The following is a 24,444-nucleotide window of genomic DNA, read 5'->3' as shown; positions in this document are numbered from 1 at the left end:
ATCCTGGGAGCTCAGCCAGATCCCTGGGCCTGAGTGGGCAGGGCAATCACCCTCTGCTCCTCTCCTGCTCCTCCTAGAGGACCCCTCCCACCTGCCTCCCCTGATCTCCCCAGTCTCCCTCCTGTGCCCCCAAGGACCCAGGTAAATAAGTAGGTGGTAGAGACTGAGTCTACCCTGGACACTCAGCATCCCTGCAGATTCTTGATGGGTGCACCAAGAATGCAAGACCCTAACCATTCTTTACCTGGGCCAATACTTAGTGTTGGTTTTTGCAGCAAGGAACTTTGAGGGATGAGGTTACATCTCCCTTTGGGACAAAAATCAGACTTGCTTGCTGCTTGCTATAAAGGCAGTGGATTCCCCAAGTGATTGCTCCTCTGTGTGATGCAAATTCACTGCATGCACCCCGTCCATTTGAGCCCATCTCACATCCCTGTAAGACTTGCATGCTGGCAAAGTCTATGTGAACACAATGCTCAAGCTGCCTGCTGTGCTGTGAGTAATAAAGTCCTTTGTCTCTGACTCAAGGTTTATGTCTTCTGCCAGAATCGATGAAACAACGGGCTAACTCACTGGCTATAAGGAGGGTAAAATTAAATCTCAGACCCAACAGTTATGGCAACAAAGATGAGATGCTGACAGAGACACAGCTTTCTGGAAGAAGAATGTCAAGGGCCCTTCAGGATGGGTTCAGGGACAGAGCATGACTCTCTGGCCTCTCCCCCAAGTGATGGGTGAGACAGGGAAGCAGGGGACCTTCACCATCCTACCTAAGATTGAGCAACAGGGGGTAGCATTAAAATAAGCAGCCCCAAATGATGCCCTGGTGGTTGCCAGATCTCCCTGGGCAGGATGAGGAAGGAATGCTGTCCTGGCAACAGGCAGCAAGCCCCACAGCTCCAGCTGAGTGGCAGCAGGTGTGTGCTGCTGAGTCAAGGAGAATTGGAAGCTGAAATAGATTCTGTCAACAATGAGGACCTTGTTATTCAGTACAGAACCGCAGATAGACCAACACGTTATAGGTTGGTTTGGATGAGTCACAAGCAGTCACATGAAACTGAAACTGAATGACGCAAAAACGTACTGTGTGGTGTGGACCTGCTGTCTCCCTGCATGACCCTCGGTACCTCCCTCCCCCTGTAACATGACTTCAGCTGCTTTAAGGACAAATATCCCTGTCCACACAGGACCTTGAGTCACTATCTCACCCAGAGGTGGAGCTGCTCTTGCAGCCTCCTTTGACAGGGCAGAGGGCAGGGCGTGCAAAGGGCAGAGACGAAGGGGCCTCCCAGCCCAGGGGCTCACCAGACATCAGGAGACCCTGGGGAGGGAGTAGCTCTGGCGCTTGGACTCCATTCCTGGAGTAAGGACCAAACTGGGTGAACAGCTTTCCGGCAACCCTCCACCCTCTTCCTCAAGGGCAAACCTCCCCCCACCTAGCACTCCTGCACTCCCAACTGGGAGACTGTGTGGGTTTTTTCATGGTTGGTGCTTTAACTCCTAAGTCACCATGGGTTACAGTCCTTAGTCTGTGTTCCTGAGATAAAAATGGCATCCAAATTCAATGCATGGAGTTTGGATGTGGCTGGTAGAGGGAAAGGATAAAGTGACCTTATGGGTGGGAACCCTGGGCTGAATCGATGCACAGCTGTGGCTTCCACATCCGTACATATAATGGAAATAATGGGTTCTATGCCTGCACTTCCCCAATCCAGAAGTGTCAGAGGGGTTTCTCCCATTTAGGGTTTGCCACATGTATTGTCCCCTCCAGGCTGGTGCAATAGAAACAATGTAGAATCTGAGGAGGAGAAAGGAGTATCAGAGCTTTAGATGCTGGGGAATTGATAGAGGCTGTTTCTCTGTATTATATACCTGATCTAATCCAATTACACCCCTCTGAAAACAGACACACACAAAGGCAGCTACTAATCTCTGTTGCAACTGAATGCACCCGATTCATGGCAACCTGCGACTCTTGGACATGACAGACCCGTTTCGAATGGTCAACCTGGACTTCAGTGCAAATATGGAGAGGACCTTCAGGCCTTGTTAGTCAAATGGGAGTGATATATTCAAGATCACGGCTGATTTGGTCTTAGCAGCATCTTGGTTTTACATGAAAATGTGGCAGCTATTCCTTTGGGGAAAAAAAACTTCATTCCCCATTCAACTACCTTGAATATAACCATTTACTCAATGGGGTCCTCCATCCACAGAGATTAGGATCCTCTTATGCCTGGGCCTGATCAGACCAAGTTAAAGGCTGATGGTGTTCATGGGAAAGCATTGGTCATCCATCCCCCAACAACTCCAGAAAGCTGACTGAGATAAGGTCTGGTCAGCACAATGGCCTGAATGGAAAGCTGGTCCTCCTTGCCTTAGACAACAGTCCTATGGACAAGGCATTTTATGTTTTTACTAGTTCTTGGGCTACAGTTAATGATCTGCCACTTGGAAGACCACAGGCTGGCCGGTTAAAGATCCTCCTCTTCAGGGCCTTCAATTGTGGAAGCAAATTTCAATTGCCCATCGGACAGTCTGGTCCAGTCACACGGATCACCAGGGGAAGGACCCACTGTCTGATGAGGCTGAATCAAGATGCTCATCAAGCCTGAACCACTCAGATCACTGCTATCACCGCCTGAATCCATTCTTGTACAAGACAAAACAATAGGTCAACCATCAGGGAAAACATGACTGTGATCTAGAAGGACCACTGTGTGCCAGACTCTAACTCCTGCCACAGTTGGTCCAATAGTCCAGCAGTGAAGGAGGTCACATTCCACAGAGGAGCATTTTCCTGTCTCCTTTTAGAAAATTGACTAGTGGATCTCTGACTCTCCCTGGGGACTGCCATTGGCACCTTGTCACTAGAGATACATTTTCAGGTTATGTTGTTGCTGTTCCATTCTGATCAGCTGACTCTAGTTTTCAGCTTTCCAGACCTTCTGCAATCTGACAGTAGCATTTTTTTTTTTCTTATAAAGGCCCCCAACAATGGACGGATAGTCAAGATAAACAAAGGACATTCCACATGCCTTTATTCTCTGATAAGGCTGCTGGCACCACTAAGAGGTGGCCCAGACTTTTAAAAAATTTCATTGAAGTATATTTGATTTTTTTTCCTTACTCAAATGCCTTATGTCTTCTGCCAGCATCCATGAAGCAGTAACACACTAAGTTATGAACTTGTAAGTAGGATAAAATCGAATCTCAAATCCAATAGATTTAGTGGACGGAATATGAGCTGGTTCTTCTCTGAGTGAAATTAGAAACCTGATAATAACCGAAGGTAACAAAGAGGGAGGAGGTAATGGAAGTTTGAAGAAAGAGAAAGTATAAAAAGGTCATCTTTGGAAGTAGACCTCGAAAAGGAGTGTTCTCTAAGGGCTAGGAGTCTCCTGGAAATTTGTGGTCATAAATATCAAGTGATATTCATCAGTTAAGTGTGTGAGTTGTGAGTTTTTCTCCAGCCACACTCAAATTGCTTGTAGGTGTGCAGAAGATGAAGTGTGAGGTTTAATCTTATGTGTACTTCTGCCAGGTAAGTATAATGGAGAGAGACAGGATCTGGGGAGCTGAGGTTATATGCAAGGAAATAGTTGCAGTATTAGACTGAAGTCTTAGCTGAGACAGAGGGTGAGGCAATGAATAAAAAATTTGTTGGGACAATTGACTAGGTGCAATGAAAAAGTGTTGGCAAGTAAGTGAACTGGAGAAACGGAGGTTATGGTCAGAGAATAGAATGATGGAAAATGAGGTTTTTAGTGAGTTATTGGTGACAATAAGGTCTACATTGTGACCACAGAAGTGGCTAGAAGTTGCCGGGTGGCAGTCAGAGTCATTTGGAAATAACGAGGTCAAATGACTGGGAAATAAGGTTTGCAGGGATATTCCATATGGGTGTCTCCAAGAATGATAAGTAAGATACTAAAATCTTCAATGACTAAAGTGAAGGTTCCAGGGGGTGGGAGGAGGATTGTAATACGGAGAAGCAGTAGGTGCCATTGTATATGAAGACATATGCTTCCAAATGAGTTGGGGATTTGAATGAAGAGGGAGAAGCAGTTGCTTAGAGGTAGAAATAAAGTAAAAGGACATTGAGTTGATTTTGGGGACCAGTCGAACATGGGATTTGGGAGAAGAATAAAAAACAACTGCCATATGAGAGGGCTGCAGAAGAATAATACCCTGAGAATATAGCTAGATTGTAGCTAAAGCATGTAGGTGAAAGAAATGTTTGAAAAAGAGGTTGAGGAGAGTGATAATTGAGTTTATAATAAATTTTGAGATCTTTAGCATATAGTGGGATGTTCAGAAAAGGATGGGAAATCAGGTGAAATTAGGCAATGGCCAGAGCATTTTGGCATCAGAGACTAGGCCCTGATGGGCCGGAATGAAGAGACCTGGGGTGCTGGGACATCTGTGAGTGATGGAAGTAAGCTGACTGGTAAGTCACGGTGAGACCATTCCTGACGGACTTCAGAGGAAGTTATAGTCAGCTCTGATTTCAGCCTTTTCAAGAGTAGCTGCTTAAGTGCTGACTAGGAAGAGGTGAAGAGGACCACTATGGAAGGAGGGGTGGTTTTTACCAAGAGCAGGTATAACAAAACCTTTCATGGGAAAAAGAGATGCAACCCTTTAGTCAGAGATTTGGTTGATCTAAGGTTTTGGATGCTTTCCCGAGGCCTGGGACCTGAGCTACTCAGGGCTGGAGTAAAGCTCTAGACAAATGTGTATGTGGAGGTGGACAGGGAGGCGGTCAGGGAGGCGGATGGGGTCGGGGGAGAAGGGTGTTTCTGAAGAGTCTTCCATGTTAATGTCAGAAGACAGACTTTCTGAATAAACAACCACAGCAGTGGACTTTGGTAAAAGCCATAATCTTTGATTTGGTCAGTTGGCGGTCACTAATGTTGCTCTTTCTAAAGATTAGCATGCTTAAAGAAACTTTGGGGGATCTTGAGCAGCAAGAAGAAGAATGGGGTTTCCAGATGGCCATCCTCACAAGCAGCAAACACGCAGCTGGCCCGGTTATATGCAGGCTTGCCGTGTGGGCTCCTGTAAGCACAATTCCTAGTATCTGCAACCTCTTCTCTGAACATCTGTTTCAAGTCCTTGTTCTAACAATACCTGGCTATTACTAGAGAATGGTACTTCCCTTACAGGTCTTATAAATGGTGGAGGCCCATATCTCTCACACAGAAACAGAATCCAAGTTGCAAGGACAGTGCCTGTGGCATGACGATGTGGATTATTGAGAATTTAATTATGAATTTCCTGGTGAAGGATTTGCAATGGTTTTATTCTTTAGTTTTAGAAAACTGTTTTCTCTTTCAAATACACGTTGGCCAGAATCCTTGATTTGGAGAATTGACATCTGTCTGCTGATTATCCATTTGAGAGCTTTTCCTTAGCTTGTTTGACGGTGAGTCAACAAAATAATGCTAACCTAATAAAGCAGCCACAGCCTGTGAAGCTGCTGTTACCTGTCTCTGTCCTGATGGTCTCACAGACATGTCCATCTCTGGATCTGATCTGCATTTGATCCTCCAAATCTTGACTGTTAAATTTCCCTATTATATATAATATCTTTTTAGATAGTAGGTAGTAAGCATAATGAACATGGTTTTCAAAATCTGTCTATGTATAAGGAGGTGACACACCTTTCTTAATTGTTGTAGCTAAGAGAGCAGAATCAAAAGTAGTACAAGCAGGAATGTGCTCATATGTACTATAAAGAGTTTTGTTTATAGATGTTAGTATTCATAGTAAAAGCAAAGGTAAATGAATTGGATTAATCTATTGAAAATATTAATATTAATAAATGCCTTATTAAGTAAATAAGGATGGAAGCAAAGTTGGTTCTTTTAGGGTTACAGCTTTATATGTGCATCTAATATCTGTTCAAGTTATTTAAGATTTATACTCTCAAACTTGAAATTTTAAGTAAGGAAAAAAGTGCATCTCTAAGAACAGTGAGCCAAAAACAACAAATGAACCAATTCTATGGAAGATTTCTCTGTAGGCAGGAGATGCCTACCACCCCATATACTTGCTTCATTGCTTCACGAATACAGGAAGCTTTCAATGTTACATGTTTGGCCCTATGTGCCTATTTTAGTTGGATTTAGGTAGAATGACAGGATTTAACTTTTAAGGAAAAGTGAACACTTCATTTTTAACAACATTGTGCTTGAGGCGGCTGAACCTGAGAACGAGAGACCCCGTGAACAGTCACTTTGCCAGGTGGCACTCATCGGGGTGTTTACTGTTGAGAACCCCTCTATTTCTGCCTGAGGTTTGAAGCCAGGACGTCACAGAATCCCCTGCTGCACCGCTCAGTTCTTCCCATGCACAGAGCAGATGGGTGAAACAGAATAAAATCCCCACCTCAGAGGCAACAAGGAAGCACTCTAGAGACCAGCAATGGTGTTGCTCTTTGCTGGAGTAAATGCTAATTGGAGTTGGTGAGTGAAAGTTAGAGCTGAAAATTGGACTTGGCTTACGAGCAGTTGGGAAACTCATTAAAGGTATTATCACCATCACATTTTGATAAACAGAAACAAAATGTTCACATTAAAAACATGAGTCAATTGTTTCCAATTTAGCTTGGTTAGAACACGATGCTTCAAGGGTAAGCACACAGGTCATGAGATCCTTTCTTAATTTTTAGAAGCAACATGATCATTTGTATGAAAAAACTACCAAGTCATTTGGATTCTCATAATTTCCACTAAATTCTATCTGACAAAAATAGCATAAATAGGTCCTCTTTCCTGATTTCTCTGACTGTACCTTTTTATGGCTTCACTGTGACAGTTATCGTACCGTCTTGTATTCTTGTGCATCTTTTTCCTCCCGCTCTTTCACTTTCCTTTGGGAAGAGACCATGTATTTTCATCATTATATCCCTAGAACTGAGTCCGGTACCCCAAAGTGAAAAGTTAAAACATGATAGAAAGAAGCAGCCAACATTCCTTCTAGTAGCGGTCAAGGATGGTCATACAAAATAAAGATAATTTACAGCTTTGGACTGGGCTGAACAGTGTTTTTCAACTACAGGCCTTCTCCAATTATAGATTTATTTAGTTTACCATTAAAATTATGTGAATATGTGGGTTTTAAGTAAATGCACAGACTTTAAATCAAGTGTTTATGCGCCATTCTCATTTCAAGTTGAGCATTGCAGCTATAGGCACAAACTGGCTATGGCAGTGTGTGAGGATATTTTGCCAAAGAATATTTTTTAATGATTTTGAGATTATTAGAGAAGAGTAACCATTATTGCATCTAGGCTCATGAGTTTCCAAGTTTCAGTTCTGATCATTAAAATACCTAAATGGATCTTCAGACTTTTCTCAATCATCTTATCAAATAATGCTTCTGGTTTCTGTGGGCTCAGCTTGCCTTATCTGTTGAAAGTCCCAGAAGAAACCCTGGTAAAAGCTGGTCCCCCTTCAGAGGGGCTTGGTTCCTCTCATTAGGATTCTCTGCCCCCTTTTACCCATGTTTTCACTATTTCCCATTTTCCATGGCTTTAAGCTCTCTTTATTTCTCTCTCTCTCTCTGAGTACTGTCTTCAGGGACCCTCAGTTAATTTCTACTCTGGTATACTTCACTTTTACGTTATAAAAAAGCTAAAGAATTGCATTCAATATCCAACCACAACCATTTTTAATTTGGAACATAACTGTACATGTAGTAAAGAGCAACAAATAGGTCCTTAATTATAATTTAAAAAATGGAAACGTTTATAGCTATATTTAACAACTCTAATGGTTTCTTTGAATGGAGCTCTGTCATTAAATGTATTATTCACAATTATATTTTTCATCATGATGGAAATTTATTTTAATATAACAAGTGATAGAACTGCAAATATGTATAGCTTGCAAAAAAGTAAATCGTGTCATTTATATCCTCAGCAGAGATCAGTGGGAGCCCTGGTGGCACCAGATATACCAAGCAGACTAAACTAACACTGCCACAATTCTGAAATCTAACTGCTTATTGGACCTATATAGCCCACAAAAGTGGGCTATGACCTGTTTGCCCAAAATAAAAAGGTGACTGCCTGCTAAAATTTTAAAAATTCAAATAAGACTAATAGTTTCCTAGCATAATATCCAAATTGTCCTGGTTACGAATGAAAAGTCACCCATCATACCAAGAATCAGGAAAACCACAACTTGAGTGAGAAAAGAAAGTCATCAACTCAACCTGAGCTGGATCAGATTTTGGAATTATCTGACAAAGATTTAAAGTAACCATCATACATTATTTAATAAGCAATTACAAATTCTCTTGAGATAAAAAGGAAAGGTAGATAAAAGGAAAAATAGAAATAAAAGGAAATAAAAGATAAAAGGAAAAATAGAAATTATCAGCAAGGAATTAGATGCTACAAAAAATGGAAATTATAAAACTGGAAAATAAAATAGGAGAAATAATCAATTCTCTGGATGGGTACAATAGTAGAGAGGAGATGAAAGAGAAAGAGAATAAAATTAGTGAATTTGAAGACAGATCAATAGAATTTACCCGTTCTAAACAAAGGAGAGAAAAACAAATGAACAGAACCTCAGGAATCTGTGGGAAAATAGCAAAAGACACAAAACTTATATTATCAGAGTTGCAGGAGAAGAAGAAGAGTAGGGCTGAAAGAGCATTCAAAGAAAAACTTGGCTAAAGAGATCCTAAATTTGGCAAAAGACATAAATCCACATATTTGAAAAGCTGAGTGAATTCCAAATAAGAAAAACCCAAATAAATTGACACCAAGACACATCATAAATAAAATTCCAAAAACTAAAGACAGAGTTGAAAGTGTTATCACTACCACACTTTTTCTCTACAAGTAGCCAGAGGAAGGCTGCCAATTTCAATGATAGCAGATTTCTCATTTGAAACCATGGAGTGCAGAAGGAAATGATGTAGAATTTTTCAAATGCTGAAAGAGAAGAATTGTCAACCATGAATTCTATATTCAACAAACTACACTTCAGGAACAAATGGGCAATAAAGACTTTCTCAGATAAAGGAAAACCAAAAGAATTGTCACTAGCACACCTATTTTTTTTTATATGGACTATTTTTTAAGTCTTTATTGAATTTGTTACAATGTTGCTTCTGCTGTATGTCTTGGTTTTTTGGCCCTGAGGCATGTGGGATCTTAGCTCCCCAGCCAGGGATGGAACCTGCACCCCCTGCATTGGAAGGTGAAGTCTTAACCATTGGATTGCCAGGGAAGTCCCAGCATACCTACTCTTAAAGAAAAGCTAAAGGAAGTTCTTTAAACAGAATGTAAATGGTAGAATAAGAATCTTGAGGCAAAAGGCAGAAAGGAAGAACAATGGAGAGGGCAGGTAAATATAACAGAACACTCTTCTCTGCATGAGTTTTCTAAATCATATGTAATGATTAAAATAAGAATTATAATACCATCTTATCCTCAAGACAATGATATTTTAAAGTGGGGAAGACAAAGGGACCTAAGTGGAAATAGAGTCTTCCTCCACTTCACCCAAAATTGTAACATGTTAATACCAATAGGCTATGATAAGTTACATGTGTATATTGTAATACCCAGAACAACCACTATGAAAACTACACAATACAGCTGAAAATACTATAAATAAATCAAGATGAAATCCTAAAAAAATGGTCAAGTAACCCACAGAAAGATAAGAAAAGAGAAACAAAGAAATCAAACAGAAAACAGAAAATAAAATGGCAGAGTTCACCCCTAATATATCAATAATTACTTCAAGGTAAATGGTCTAACTATATCAATTAAAAGGCAGAGGTTGACAGCATAATTTTGAAAAAGCATGGCCCAATAATATGCTTTTTAATATGCCATTTAGAAGAAACTCACTTCAAGTTCAATAAGTAAGTTGAAAGTGTAAGGATGGAAAAAGGCATACCATGCAAATGTTAATTTTTTTAAAAGGCAGGAGCGTGATTATTTATGTAGAAAATATGAAAGAATTGACAAAAAATCTCCTGGAACTAATAAATGATTATAGCAAGGTTGCAGAGTACAAGGTTAATATAATATACAAAAGTCAATTGCTTTTCTACATAACAGCAATGAACAAGTAGAATTTGAAATTAACAACACAACACCATTTACATTGGCACCCCCAAGTGAAATATGAAATGAAATACTTAGGTATAAATCTAACAAAATATGTATAAGATTGATATGAGTAAAACTACAAAGCCCTGGTGAAAGATATCAAAGAACTAAATAAATGGAGAGATATCCCACGTTCATGGATAGGAAGACTCAATATTGTCAAGATGTCAGTTTTTCCCAATGAGCTCTCAACCAAAATCCCAGCAAGTTGTTACATAGATATCAACAAACTGATCCTAAAGTTTATATGGAGAGGCAAAAGGCCCAGAATAGCCAACACAATATTGAACTAGAAGAACACAGTTGGAGGACTGACACTACCCAAGTTCAAGACTTCAAGACAGCAATCAAGACAGTGTGGTACAGGCAAAAGAACACACAAATAGATAAATAGAACAGGATAGAGAATCCAGAAACAGATTAATGTAAATATAGACAACTGATCATTGACAAAGGAGCAGAGACAATTCAATGGAACAAAGACAGTCTTTTCAATAAATGGTGGTGGAACAATTGTATGGCCACAAGCAGAAAAATGAAACTAGAAACAGACCTTACTCCCTTCACAAAAATTAACACAAAATGTGTCACAGACCTAAATACAAAAAGAAAACTACAAAACACCTAGAAGAAAACATGGGAGAAAACCTGTTGATAGGTAACCTTGGGTAAGTTGACTTTTTAGATACAACACTGAAGGCATGATCCATGAAAGGAATAACTGATAAACGTCACTAAAATTAAAAACTTCTGCTTTGCCAAAGAAAATGTCAAAAGAATGAGAAGACAAAGTGGATAACTGTTCATGAAGCCCATTTTCTTTTTATTTTAGGTACACCACAAAACTAGATTTCTCAGTCTCTGCTGCAGTTAAATGTGGTCCTAAAACTATATTTGACCAATGGTATGTGAGTAGAAGACATAGTCACCACTTTTAGGGCCATAAAAAACTTTCTAGATGCCACACTCCGTTGTCTTTCCTCCACCAGTTGCTTGTTGCAATAGAGCATGGTAAACTTGGAAACCACGTTTTGAAGATGGAAAAAAAAGAGAGGAACTTGTGACCCTGAATCACTATTTGAAGGACAATTGATTATGAGAACCCATTTTTGGAATTCACACGAGTGGAAAATAAGCAATTTCATTAAGCCATACATGGGGCAGTCCAGGACTTCTTAACTCATATAGTCATTCTTGGCTGCTCCTCAGAAATTAAGGCCAACACACTTCCCTGGAACATCTCACTGCCTCTCCTGTGTAGATCTGCAGATTCTTTGGTCAACCATGTTCTTTTATCTGATAAGGCAACATTAGCAATGGCCTCTGACTTTGATAGAATCTCTTCTTTATAACCCTAAACCCAATAAAAAATTTTAGAACTCCCTTACCTTGTTCCAAGAGGGATTTAAAGTAACTGACAAAAATACTTACACTATACCAGGATCAAACAATTCAGAAAAAATAAGAAAAATAAAAAGTCAAACGTAAGAAACAGAAACAGGAAATTTAAATAATCTCAGAGGTAGGGTAAATACAGAAATATATTCCAGAAAAACATATATGCTTGTAGAACCCACTTTTACCTATAAGATTTCTGGCATCTTACATTGTTGGGAAATGTGACGTACTGCAAGATTTATTTCATGCTTTTTTTCATTTATCAATATTTATTTGCACACATTTTACTATGGGAAAAAGCATGCACGCTAGAAGCTATTCAGGAAAAACAATACTTATACTGATGTTGACACTGGAGAGGCTTTTCCCCTGTGTATTTTTCATAGAGGGGACAGTGAATAAGGAAATCTTCTACAGCAACCTTACAGCAAACACTGCCATCAAATAAATAGACCCCCTCCCCCTTTTTTTCTTTTCTCAGAAATCCCCGATAGCAGCTGAAATATTTTCCTCAGATATCACTGGATCTATTGAGAAAAGAATAAGATAGAAATCTAGGTTGTAATTAGTTTTCTCAGTGGTATCCATGCAATTGTAGGTAAGCTGCTACTCATTACCAAATACGGGACTGTCTCCAAACTTCTGAAAAGTTTCAGAAATGGGAGCAGACACAAACACAACTGTTCATTGGAAAACATATGTGCACATTTCCTCTGCATTTTAGAGTAAGAATGCTGTAGAACAAGTTAGAGTCATTTAAATTTGATATAGGGAACAACTTTAGCTATAGAATAGTTGATTACTTGAGACTAGATAATTTTTCTGTGTAAATATAAGTACGTTAACTTATTTAAGCAAATTTGAATAACAAAATGTAACATCATTATAAAATTTAATGACATAAAAATTCCAACATTTTCTGTTTATAAGGTGAAGAATTTGAGTCAGCTTCTAATTCCCAGGATAATGTATACAAGTATTTCCCCTTTCGTACACCTCTTCTATCCCTATTTTTAACATTTTCCTCATGATCTGAGGAATTATGATATACAAAATGAGGTATTTTTCAGGCCCACAAGGGGGACCCTTTGCACCACGGCAACAGAGGTTTTACGGCACAGATCTCACTGCTCATCCACAATTTGGTTGAATGCGTGATCTGCCATCAAACGCTAGAAAGTCAAGGCATCTCCCCAGCCCTGGGCCTCACCTGTGAGTCCAGGTGGACAGATGCAGATGTAACCTGAGGCTTCGGGGCGGCCGGACAGAGAGAGCAGCTGGGCAAGGCGCCCATGCCCTTCCCCTGAAGACAGCTCCACGCATTCCCCATCAGACTGGCAGGGGCTATTACTGCATTCATCGATGTCGGTCTCACACTGGGCCCCCGTGTACCCTGCAGGATAAACGTTCAGAGAAGCTGCTGAGTCAAAGCCCCTCAACCATAGAGTATGTGCCTGACCGGAGGCTGGCCACTGTGCTGGCACCAGTTAACAAGGTGCTGGGCCTCCCTCAAGGAGCTGGCAAGGGATCTGGTAAGGGAGGCTTCCACGAACATGAGTAATAGTAACAATGGAGTCACTCCTACAATATCGATCAATGCTTTTAATAAAGATTGGATGAACAAGGAACTTCAGGATAACCTTGATCTAACCTGGACATTTTAACTAGACTCCAATTCCTCAAATATTCCAATTGTTTGAATGTTAAGCAAGGAAAAAAAATGATATATTTTTCCAGAGAATAACTGTAAAATCAGCAGGATCTACATAGCCAACCCTAAATTCTTCTCTTAAAACTCAAAGTAAAGGTAAATGATTGCTTCTTAACACTCAGTGAGACAATAAAATAGTGATTTGTATTTGAATGGATTTAGCTGGGTCATTTTGTTAGGGACAAGAATAAAAACAATAAAACATGAATGATTTAGTACTTTATAAAACATTTTAATGTTAAATATAAAAGAAAGCCCCTACCAGAACTATTCCTCTGGTTTTATATACATATGCCCTGTTAAAACTATATATGTATATATTTATTGTGTGTGTGTTAACATAACTGGAATTGTACTGCACGCATCCTTCTGCAACTTGCTTTTTGAACTCCCTTGCACGGTCTATCCATGTTAAATTTACAATCCAGAGTTGTAAAAGTTATAAGTCAAATCATGGTATTTCTTTACTTTAAAACCATTCAATGGCTTCCCTTTTCACACAGAATAAAATTTAAAATCGTTAACCTGACCGGCCCCCTTTATTATCTGGCCCTAATCCCATCTCTGCATTCCTGTCCCTAGAATGTTTTCTACCCCAGGGCCTTTATAACATTGTCCCCTCTCCAGAAAACCCTTCTCCAAGACTGTACTTGGATAACTCTGAGCTTTCAGGCTCCGTCTCTTATCCTCATGGTCAGATCTAAGTAAGATCCTTTTTTCTCTTATATACCCAATTCTTTCCTTTCGTTGTCTTACAATGATTGCTATTATATACTTACTTTTATAGCTATCTTTTAAAATTTATTTACATATATAGCTTTCATTTGTTGATGTATTTGATAGCTGTCTCCCTCAACAGACTGTAAGCTTCACAAAAGCAGGGACTGTTTGTTTATTCTCCACTCCAGGACAGAGCAACACCTGAGTAGTAGGCCTTCAATCAATGTCCGAATGAGATTCAAATAGTTCTAATCAACAATTTAGATGATAATCCTAGCTTAGCAGATAAACTAGAGAATTGATGAACTCTTAATAAGCAGATAATGAGAATATGATGTGATCACTTATTTTGTAATTTTAATAAAAACCTGAACGGGGCCCTATGTCAGATCGTAAGCACAACACAAATTCTGTTGCTCAACAATATAATGCTTTTGTCACATTTGACCCCTGGGGTCTTTGTCAGCAGTCTGAAGAAGAAACTTAGAGTCGAAAAGGAAACTAAAAGCACATGTCAGATAAAGGTCCCACAATCCTTGGTAGTGACCCTCCCCCAGAACCCTCAGTCTTTTATGCCTGAATGTCTACTTTTTAAGTGCTTCTATTTCATACTTAAGGATCTACAAATATTCACTAAATAATGGTTGTCACAAAGCCATTATAAAAACTTGTGCTGCAGTCGACTTACTAAAGAAAGTTCTGACTATTTTCAATTTTCTTCTCATTCTAAGTTTGAAGACTCATACACAGGCCAGGTTAGGAAGTAATTTAGAACCTTCATAAGTCCTTTCTGGCTCATGCATTGTCTTATTCTTATCCTGAACATTAGGAAGGTTCTGATTTATAGTCTTACCAGTCCTGTCCCCACCACTGGGGCCCTGTGGGGATGTGCTGTACCCTTTAACCATGTATATAATTAGATTCCTCCAATCAAGGCTACATTTAATAGATTTAACAAGTTTTCCTGTAAAACTCTGTACAAAGAAACAATATGATGCTGAGTCAAGACCCCAGGGTTCTTAAATTATGTGTTTAAAAAAAAAAAAAAACCCAATCTTTTCTGGGTAACAGGGAAACTTTCAAGATAGGCATTTAAAGTGACTAACCCTTCTTGTAATTAATTACTCTTGAAATGAGGACCCTGGGCAATTCCAGCAGTGGATCCTTGCCATCGTGCTCAGTGGCAGTGGTCTCGTGATCCAAAGGAATGGTCTCCTTTTCTTAGATATGGAGTAGCTTGTAGCATTAAATCTTCTCTTTCTATATAACTGTGAGAATTGGGTACAAAGACATTCTGAGTTTTCTCTTTAGGCAAAATCACCATCCATCCAGCGACCCAAGAAACTCAGAAGTAGAACTGTCCTAAATCGGTGTCCCTTTCTCAATCCCCACATCATTTCTGGTGTCTCTTTCTCAATCCCCACATCATTTCTACCTCCTAAAGTGCTCTCATGGCCATCCATCCCCTCATCTCCACCCTCACCACTATGGTCTTTGTTCTGGCCAGTTGGCTTATCTCTTATTTAAACTATTGCAGAACTCTCACCAGATTTCCTGCCTTTAGCCTTATTTCTCTCAATCACCTTCCACTAAAGTGCCAGAGAGCTCTTTTTAAATTAACAGGTCAGATTATGTCACTTCTCTGCCCTGTAGTTTGCAGGGCACACAAACAGCATTGTGATCCGGCTTCAGTCACATCTTGCTCCCCAGCCCCATCTCTCTACCCTCAGCCCTGCGTAGTCCAGCATTTTAAAAAATCACTCAAAGTTCCACAATTGGACATGCTCTTTTCCATGTGTGTCTGCTGCCCTTTCTTCTTTCCCTCTTCTTTCTCTTCCTCTCTTCTATCCTTAAATAAGTGATGAGCTGCTACGTGCTGGCCATAGGGTCTAGAATGGCCAACCTTCTAATCTTAGTATCTAGTTGACATTTATCGAGTGCTCCCTATGGTCTAGACTGAGCTGGGAGCTCCTTCTATATTGCTGGAATTATCTCCACAACAACACTATGAGGTAGATATTATTATCATCATCTCTGCTTTATCTATCGATGAGGACACTGAGGCTCAGAGTGGTAACATGGCCAAAGTCACATGGCTAGTGGTTACATTTCTGGGATATGCTTAGTGATCTTTCAAGTTTTCTAAAATGGTGCCTCCTTGGTCAAGCCATCCCTGAACTTCTTCTCTCCTTAATCCCTTTTACAGAATTTATTAGAGCTTCTTATTGTACCCAAAATTGTACTGTACACATTTTTTTCAAACTGTATCCCAGATAGAATTTAAGCTCCTTGGAAGGAGGAGCCATGTCTTTTTGATTGCCAGATTCCTCATATGAGGAATCATGGCACTGAAATCCATGTGGCTTGACTGTATGGAACACATGCTGGTCTTTTTTTTTAAATAGATCATTATTAGAGTATAACTGCTTCACAATACCATGTTAGTTTCTGTGCCCTAAAGCCTTTGCATTGGAGCCAGGCAGTTAAGAGGAGCTGCCTAAAAAAAGACCAGGACTGGCTTTGCTGTGCAACATACTGGTCTTTTTTAAGGCAGCTCCTCTTAACTGCCTGGTTCCATTACAAAGCCTTTAGGGCACAGAAACCATCTCTCATACCCAATTTCCACCTCCTGGTGTAGAGCTTGGTGTGTAGTAATACATAGTTGCCTTTTCTTTCAGTACCTAATATGTGCCAGGCTCTATTTTTATAATTTTACCCCTCACAACAACACTACAAGTAGTTTTTTTGTTTATCCTTCATTTGCGGATGAGAAATTTAAGAATTAAGAGGTTAAGAATTAAGAGGTAACTCATCCTAGTTTACTTGGCTAACAAATGGTGGACTTGTCCTGCTCCCAAGCTGTCTGCTCCATGCCCTGCTTAGGGACTGAGGTCCTGCCCAGAGTGCTGATTGAGTGTTGAGTGTCGGTTGATGACAAGAATGTGGAATAACATGTTTTGGAAAAAATTCAGTATTACAGGGGGCCTGTTGATTCAAGTGTTACATACTGTTTCCTACTGACCAGAGCCAATGACCAAAGGATAAAAATATACCCTATTCGTTGTCTGGAAGTGGGGAGACACATGAGATACATAGATTTCTGAGCCACAGAAGAATTCCAAACTTCCTTTTATACTTTTATGTTTGTTTTGTTTTTACCTACAAAATGCGTTCAACCAAAGCGTGTTACACGTGCCTCAGGCAATGAGATGTCTTTCCATCAGAAGCTGCTACTGACGGGACTGACCCTGGTCTCCATGCCTCCTCCCCAGCCACAGGGTCATCCTTTCCTCAGACAGTAACATGAGTGGGCAGGAGGGGGTAGATGACCAGCAAGCTTGCAACAGCTAGGTTTTAAATAATCATAAATTTATCAGTGTTTTCCAATGGATCAAGAAAGAAGAGAGATGAAATGCTCTTTCATTTCTAGCAATAAAATCCCAGTAAGAATTAGGTTAAAATACGTCAAGCAGGTTCATTGCGAAAATTAACATCAATATTTATGGGTGGCCTGTTGATTCAAGTATCACATACTGTTTCCTACTGATTCTGGTATCACCTCTACACTCAAGTCTAATTACCTTTTAAGTGTAATTTTTAGTTATGGTTTATGTGTGTGTAACTTGTATTCTCTTTTACATTAAAAAGGGCTAGGAGAATACACCCATTTCTGGATTATCATTCTACACCCTTTATGGGGACCATTATGATCACACTGACTGACTCCATGAATTATAATACAAGCACTTAGGATTTTAATAGTGTTTCATGGGTTTTAATGTATTCTAGCATCAAGGAAAACATCTTGGAGGAAAAGGAAGCATCTTCCAGTGAATTTTACTCCACGAAGACCATGCTGAAATCAACCCTTCCATTGACTTTTTTTCCCTCTGTGTTTCTTCCAGAAGATTCTGATGATTGGGCAGCTTGGTAACCTACTTCAGACAATGTATAGTGTAGCAGTAGATATGTTTGAGCACTGAAGAATACAATTAAATTAAACAATGATAACTAGAAGAAAGAGTTGGTTTTAAACCTTTAGCAACAAGAATTTTTAGTTTCTATTTGCTATAAGCAATTTGTTTCTATTCTAAGCAAAAAAAAAAAAAAAAAAAAGTGGAAGATATTTTGTCACTTACCAGGCCAGCAGTGACAAGTGTAATTGTCAGCACTGTCCTCACATGTAGCATTATTGTGACAGGGTTTTGACCAACATGGAGGCATCAAGGTCTCACAATGTGTCCCTGTGAATCCACTACCCACGCAGTTACAGCTGTACCTGGAGAGTAAAATGAAATTGTCACATCAACTCTTGGTCATATTAAGATCAAATATTGTTATCCTGTCTCTTCACTTGTCTGTCAACCCCAGACCCATGGCATGGTTTTAATACTTATCAAAAACCTTGAGGAATCATCTCTATAAGCCTGAAAGCATTATGCGCTTCCATATAAATAGCTTTTATCTTTAAAATTTTACAGTACAGTTTTCAATCAAAATTATTTGGAAACCATGATTGTATACTTCAATTTCCTCACCCGTAAATTGAAGGTAATAGTACCTTTGTGACAGAGTTGTTGGCGTAATTAAATGTGCATATAAAGAATGGACATGGCATGCCAAAGGGCAGAAAATACTGAATAAAACTACTGAATAGTACCAAATAAAGTTGTTAATATTGTGAAGCAGTAGAAGCTGATTTATATCATCAAGGCATTTTTTTTAATATAGAGAGCCCAGAAAAGAGGTCCCTTATGAAAAATGAAACAATTATGAAAAAAAACAGGAAAATTTCTCATTATATAAATTTTGACTTATGTTTTCTTATTTTCAGAGTACAAGAATATTTTAGTCTTGCTGTTTGTAATCATTCACTGATTAAGTGGGATTATCTGACAGACCTAAAATACAAATCTGTTGGGGAGAGTTGTTCACTTTATCAAGAATAGGCTTTCAATTTAGACAGTCTCTCCTCGAGGATCTAGTATCACAAAAACATGGGCTTACACACTCAGCTTAGATAAAATGAGTGTCTGGGGGGAGGGATACCTAGTATTGTATAAAGAGTAACAGTCCTGTTCACCACGGCTGTGTGTCTATTTACCACCAACACAGATATTAAGATTTCACTAAGAAACTTAAATATTAGCAAATATAAGTGACTATGATTTTTATACATAATTTTGCTAGCTAGAAATCCTCTATTCACTATTCCATTTACTTAATTAAAAATACCTACTACAAACCTACTATGTGTAAGACATTGGAGACAAGAGTCCTGTGGTCACGGCTGGCTAGTGGACCTCAATTCACGGAATCAGTCTCCATTTGAATCTTCCTTTGTCTGCAAGAACCTTTCATGGGGTATAGTTTCTGACTTTCCCACGCTCCTCATAGCAAATGTGTTAATTTTTTTGCTGTGGGAAAATAAAGTCAGGTTGTAATTGCTGACCTTGCAATGATTTCAAAATTTAGGTCATAAGAAGAGAGATGTGGATACAATAGAAAAATTATTCATGGCACGCATTCAGGTGAAGAGAGGAAAGCTGGCAGGTTCAGCCTTGCTCTGTTTGCATTTCCATAGGCATTAAAAGCGTTGTGTGCCTTCTGTTCTGATGCTTTCTGGAAACAGTGAAGCATGGCTGGGAGAGCATCCTCCTTTTGTCTGGAGCGCTTGTGTGGAAACTGCCTTTCTGGTCTATGTGTTGCCCAGACCTGTCTCCAGGCCTGAAGATTCAAGCCACTGGAGAATCATTTGGGTGTAACTGAAAGTCACAGGTAAGACGTGGAGAATGGTTATAGTTTACAAAAAAAATGTTCTACCACTTTGCTCTATTTAAAATCACATTATTTTCCTGGGTATATATGAAGCACACGTGCCTTTGATTGCCGCCCTTTTGAGTCTGATTCACTTTAAAATTCAGATTTGGGCTATATTATATCTTATTTATTAAATAAAGGAAAGTTCAATTCTAGGCCTCCTTTTTCAAAGAATTAACTGTGTGAATTTGTGGGGGGATGGGGGGGTCACCTAACTTCCCTGAACTTTAGACTCCTTATTGTAAAGGGGGAGCTTTAGTGCCCATCTTGCCTTCCACTGAGACGCTGAAGGATCTGTCAAGGCAATATTAAATGCTAATGTTGTTAAAACTTAAGTGTTTAATAACTCGATGCTTGTGGTTTAAATAAGTATTAGAAAGTTCTTTCAAAAATATTTATATGAATTCAACTACCATTACCCAAATTTATTATATGCATCATATTAAGGTGTAATTTATTGTTTTATTTTTGTTTTTGTTTTTACTGAAAAGCCAATGATAGACTCTAATTTGGAACAGAATTACATGGCTACTTCTCATCGTTCTGCTGTCTTCAAAGTATTCACCCAATTCTCCAAACACCTAGAAATTCAAGATATAATTAATTTAACATCAACACCCTTTCCAACACTGTTTATATAAAATTCCTAAAGGATTTATTTTTCACCACTTGATTTATATGCTCGTTATTTTATAAATACAATCTTATATTCACATATAGAATAATCTCTAGCTTGTTTTTGCATCTACAAAAGATACGGAAGGTAGATTCCATTTGTTTCATGGATCTGGAAGGCTGGTGCTTTTCTGTAACAGAACCAGTTCAAAACTATTACAAGAATGACTTGGAAAATGCTCCCTCTTGAGACAGATGGCATCCAAAGGTTGCATTATTTTAATAAAATGTGAATGTTGCAGCTTTTTTATATTTAAAGTATAAAAAGCAATCTGCACATTTTAAGCCAGAGATGTGAGATCTCCAAATTCACCAGAATGACTGGTGCAATAGCTTCTGGTCAGTGAGTTCACTCCAAGCCAATGACCCATATGTAGGAGAAAATGTACCTGTTGGCTCCATCCACGCACAGCCCTCCATGGAGACATGGCCCACTGGCACACTCATCAGTGCTGAGCTCACAGCCAGCACCCAGGAAGCCGGGGGCACAGTCACAGAAATGGGCCTCCACAGCATCCTGACAGGTTGCACCACTGAGGCAGGGCTGGGACCGACATTCATCAACTTCCAATTCACAGTTTACACCTTTTAAAAAAGTCGGCACAGAAAAGAAAGGCAAAGTTTTAGCAAAGCGTTAATATTTTCGCTCTTTGGCAATGCTTTATTTAGCAAGGCTCTTGTGAAACGTGATGTTGCCCCAAATAATTTTCCTCCTTAATTGTAATTGATATTAACTTTCTGGCATGCTCGTGGGACGTTCACAAAGCAGAGCAGATGTCACTTACAAAGAACTATTGCATACAACAGCTCGTGGCTTTTTGGTCCGAGGACACAAATCGTTCTTAGGACAAAGTAATTGTTTACTGTACTTTTGTTGGAAGCCTGAAGGGGATCGGCCAATGTCTTTAGATTATTTTTAATAGGCGTCATATTGAACAGTGGGTAAAAGCTCAGACTCCAAAGCCAAACGGCCTGAGCTGGGATCTTGGCACAGCCTCTTTTAGCTGTGTGACCTTGGGAAAGTTCCTTAACCTTTCCTTACCTCAGTTTCTTCACCTGAAAAATGGGACCAATAGTTGTAATTACCCCATAGGATAATTATTACAATTACAGTGTGTTCTAAAGTGTTTATGATAGTATCTGGTGTATACTAAGTGTTTGCTAGAGAAAAAAAAAAGTACTTGTTCTTTCCACAAAATTTATTGTACAAATATGATGTGCAATTCTTTCCTTAAGTGTCCCTTTTGCACAGAAATATTGACATTTTCTATAGTGTTGTAAAATGCTGCTTTTAAATAGAAAATCAATTTGTGACTTAAACTCGTTGTAATTAGTGGTATTATTAGAAGCTACTTCATTTTAAGGTAACATCACATTTTAAAAAAATCTGTATTTACTCCCTTGCCCAAATAGTAGGTGAAGATTATTTTCTAAGCAAACCGAGTTTAAGATTTACAAAAATGGTCACACTGAGATAGCAAACTACTGAATCTACTACTGAATCTGCCAAAACAGTATCTGATACACAATCAAATTTTCACATAGGTTTTAAAAGACACAAAAGGGGGGCTACCTATATTTGCCAATCTTTATTCCTGTGCCTATGACCCAGGGTAATAAATTATGTATTAAAATGATATTGAGGAGTTTTCAAATAACTCAGAGGTTTTTAGTAGTTTGATTGATACTGTGCCCTCTTTCCTGATAGAAAATACAATAGGATATTCTAACACCACCTGCCATTTACAACTGTGACTAGATTCTACAAATGCGGAAGTGAAAAGAGACGCCAGCATATTAAATTTGATTGTTTTCTGAGAGGAAAAAGAACTTAAATTTTATATCACTAAAGATGGAAAGTTGTGGAATAGTATTTGTTGCAGGTAAATGGCCTGCCATTTGAGGCTATTTCTCACCCGGTCTGTGAATGAGATTTTCCGTGTCTGTTTTCATTGGTATCAGTAAGGTCAAGAGAAAGAGCACTGAACTGTCTGGTGGAGATCCGTGTTCTCATTCTGTCTCTGAAACAGCTTTTCAGCAATGTTTTCGTATCTTATTTTCTGCTATGTAAAATAATACAATAACAGATACCTCTTTTTAAAATACTTTCTAAGAATATATGAAAGATAAAAACGATACATTATTTTTTTAAGTTTTATATAATTATTTTTTTAAACACATGTAGCAACTGAAACTATAATGTGTTAGCACTCCGTTAAAATGACACTGTTCTATCAGGAGTAAGACAGAACTCTGCTCACCCCGAAATGATCCATCCTTGTGGGCTCCTGTGGTGCTCTCTGTGCAGACAGCAACTGGCACTTATTACACAGCTACCATGTGCACATGCAGGGTGAGGTCATGTCACGCGTGTTCTTTTATTCCATCCCAACACATTTAAGATGCACTGACTTGCCTATGTCCCATAGTTAGTAAGTGACAGTGTCTCTGCCATTCCTGTCTCCTCCTGGTCAACCCACCTCTCCATAATACCTTCGGATTATGTCCTTTGGTATTTTAGTCATCTGTATTTGTTGAAAACTATTAACATATAAAGCCAAACCAGTGGTTTAAAACTTGTTAACACTTTCCTAAATTTTATTTCATAATTCAAATAAAGTTCATATATTCATCTGTTATACACCCAGATTATTTCCTAATGCTTAAGAAATACATTATAAACCATTATTTTAAATACTGCAGCTCCATTTATAACAATGTCGTTCAAATGCTTTAGCTTTAAAGTGATTCTGATGCATGTATAAGAATGTGTTTCAATAACTTAAATACAATTTCAGTTCAAACAACTATTTACTTTGGATTTATTTGATTTGTTTGTATTACTCTTAATATTACTTAACAATGTGATTCTTACTGCAGCTTTTCACTGCTACTGATATGGAAAAAAAAGTGATTTGGTCTATGTCTGCATGATGCCAAAATGGCTGGGTGAAAAGTGATAAGTACAGTTAGTCATCCAGATGTTTTTGTATTTCCAGGTGCTTGGCTTCAAAGGTAAAACATCTGGAAAACTAACTATGATTTTCAGTTTTCATTTGGATGTTTACTGTTACATGCATGCAGCCATTAAGTATAGACAGTTAATTAACCTTCAAAAACATACCTACACAGTGTGGTCCAGTCTATCTGGAAACATTCTTTTTATGACTAGTGTTACTATGTATGGCACCATGTCATTATAACTCTAGGTAGCAATAGAAAATGAATGCAGTTACACTGAGTAGCACTTCTGTGGCTAATTGTCTAATGGATGGAAAATTCATAACTGTAAAAGTCTTTCCCAAAGTTCATCCAGGAACCCAACCGATCCGTTGGAATTGGTTTATAATTCTGTATGAAACAAAAGAAAATAGAAAGAGTTGGGGGAAAGAAAACACAAATAAGGGGAACTCTGCACCAAAAGAAAAATGTACAGGGCAGGAAAAAAAAATCCTCTGATTGTATTAGCTTTGGTGACTCACTATGACTAATGCTGTGCTAATATGCACAGTGGCATCTCTACATCAATACAGGTGACTAAGATATGAGATCATGAATTCCTGGCGGTCAGGGATAGTTCCACTCTGAACTATGCAATTTTCATTAGCTGTCAAAATAAGTTCAGAAATTCCCTCACACCTAAATATTTTTAAAGATATCAATTTCAAAGAGGGATTGGAATTACACACATTTTCCTTAAGTATTAAGTAGAAAGGTAAAACCAGGCCAGTATAACTGATGAACATAGATGTAAAAATCCTCAACAAAATACTAGCAAACAGAATCCAACAACACATTAAAAGGATCATACATCATGATCAAGTGGGATTTTTCCCAAGGATGCAAGGATTCTTCAATATATGCAAGTCAATCAATAGGATACACCATATTAAGAAATTGAAGAATAAAAACCAAATGATCATCTCAGTAGATGCAGAAAAAGCTTTTGACAAAGTTCAACACCCATTTATGATTAAAA

The 24,444-nt window shown here is 38.7% G+C and overlaps 1 protein-coding gene across 3 annotated transcripts in view; it reads right to left on the bottom strand.

Moving 5' to 3' along the window:
• Positions 1-24,444, bottom strand: part of CRB1 (crumbs cell polarity complex component 1) — a 246,548-nt gene that overhangs the window by 103,877 nt on the left and 118,227 nt on the right. For all 3 annotated transcript variants that reach the window (XM_082613804.1, XM_082613806.1, XM_082613805.1), the window contains 3 exons: positions 20,855-21,050; positions 18,110-18,249; positions 12,750-12,932 (listed from right to left, as the gene is read on the bottom strand). In XM_082613804.1, coding sequence (XP_082469930.1) covers positions 12,750-12,932; positions 18,110-18,249; positions 20,855-21,050 — 519 coding nt within the window. The remainder of the gene's footprint in view (positions 1-12,749; positions 12,933-18,109; positions 18,250-20,854; positions 21,051-24,444) is intronic.

The sequence above is a fragment of the Mesoplodon mirus genome, assembly GCF_964341445.2.
Source record: "Mesoplodon mirus genome assembly, chromosome: 3".
NCBI lineage: Eukaryota > Metazoa > Chordata > Mammalia > Artiodactyla > Ziphiidae > Mesoplodon > Mesoplodon mirus.
The sequence above is the reverse complement of the archived record's forward strand: the minus strand, read 5'-3'. Positions and strand labels throughout refer to the sequence as shown.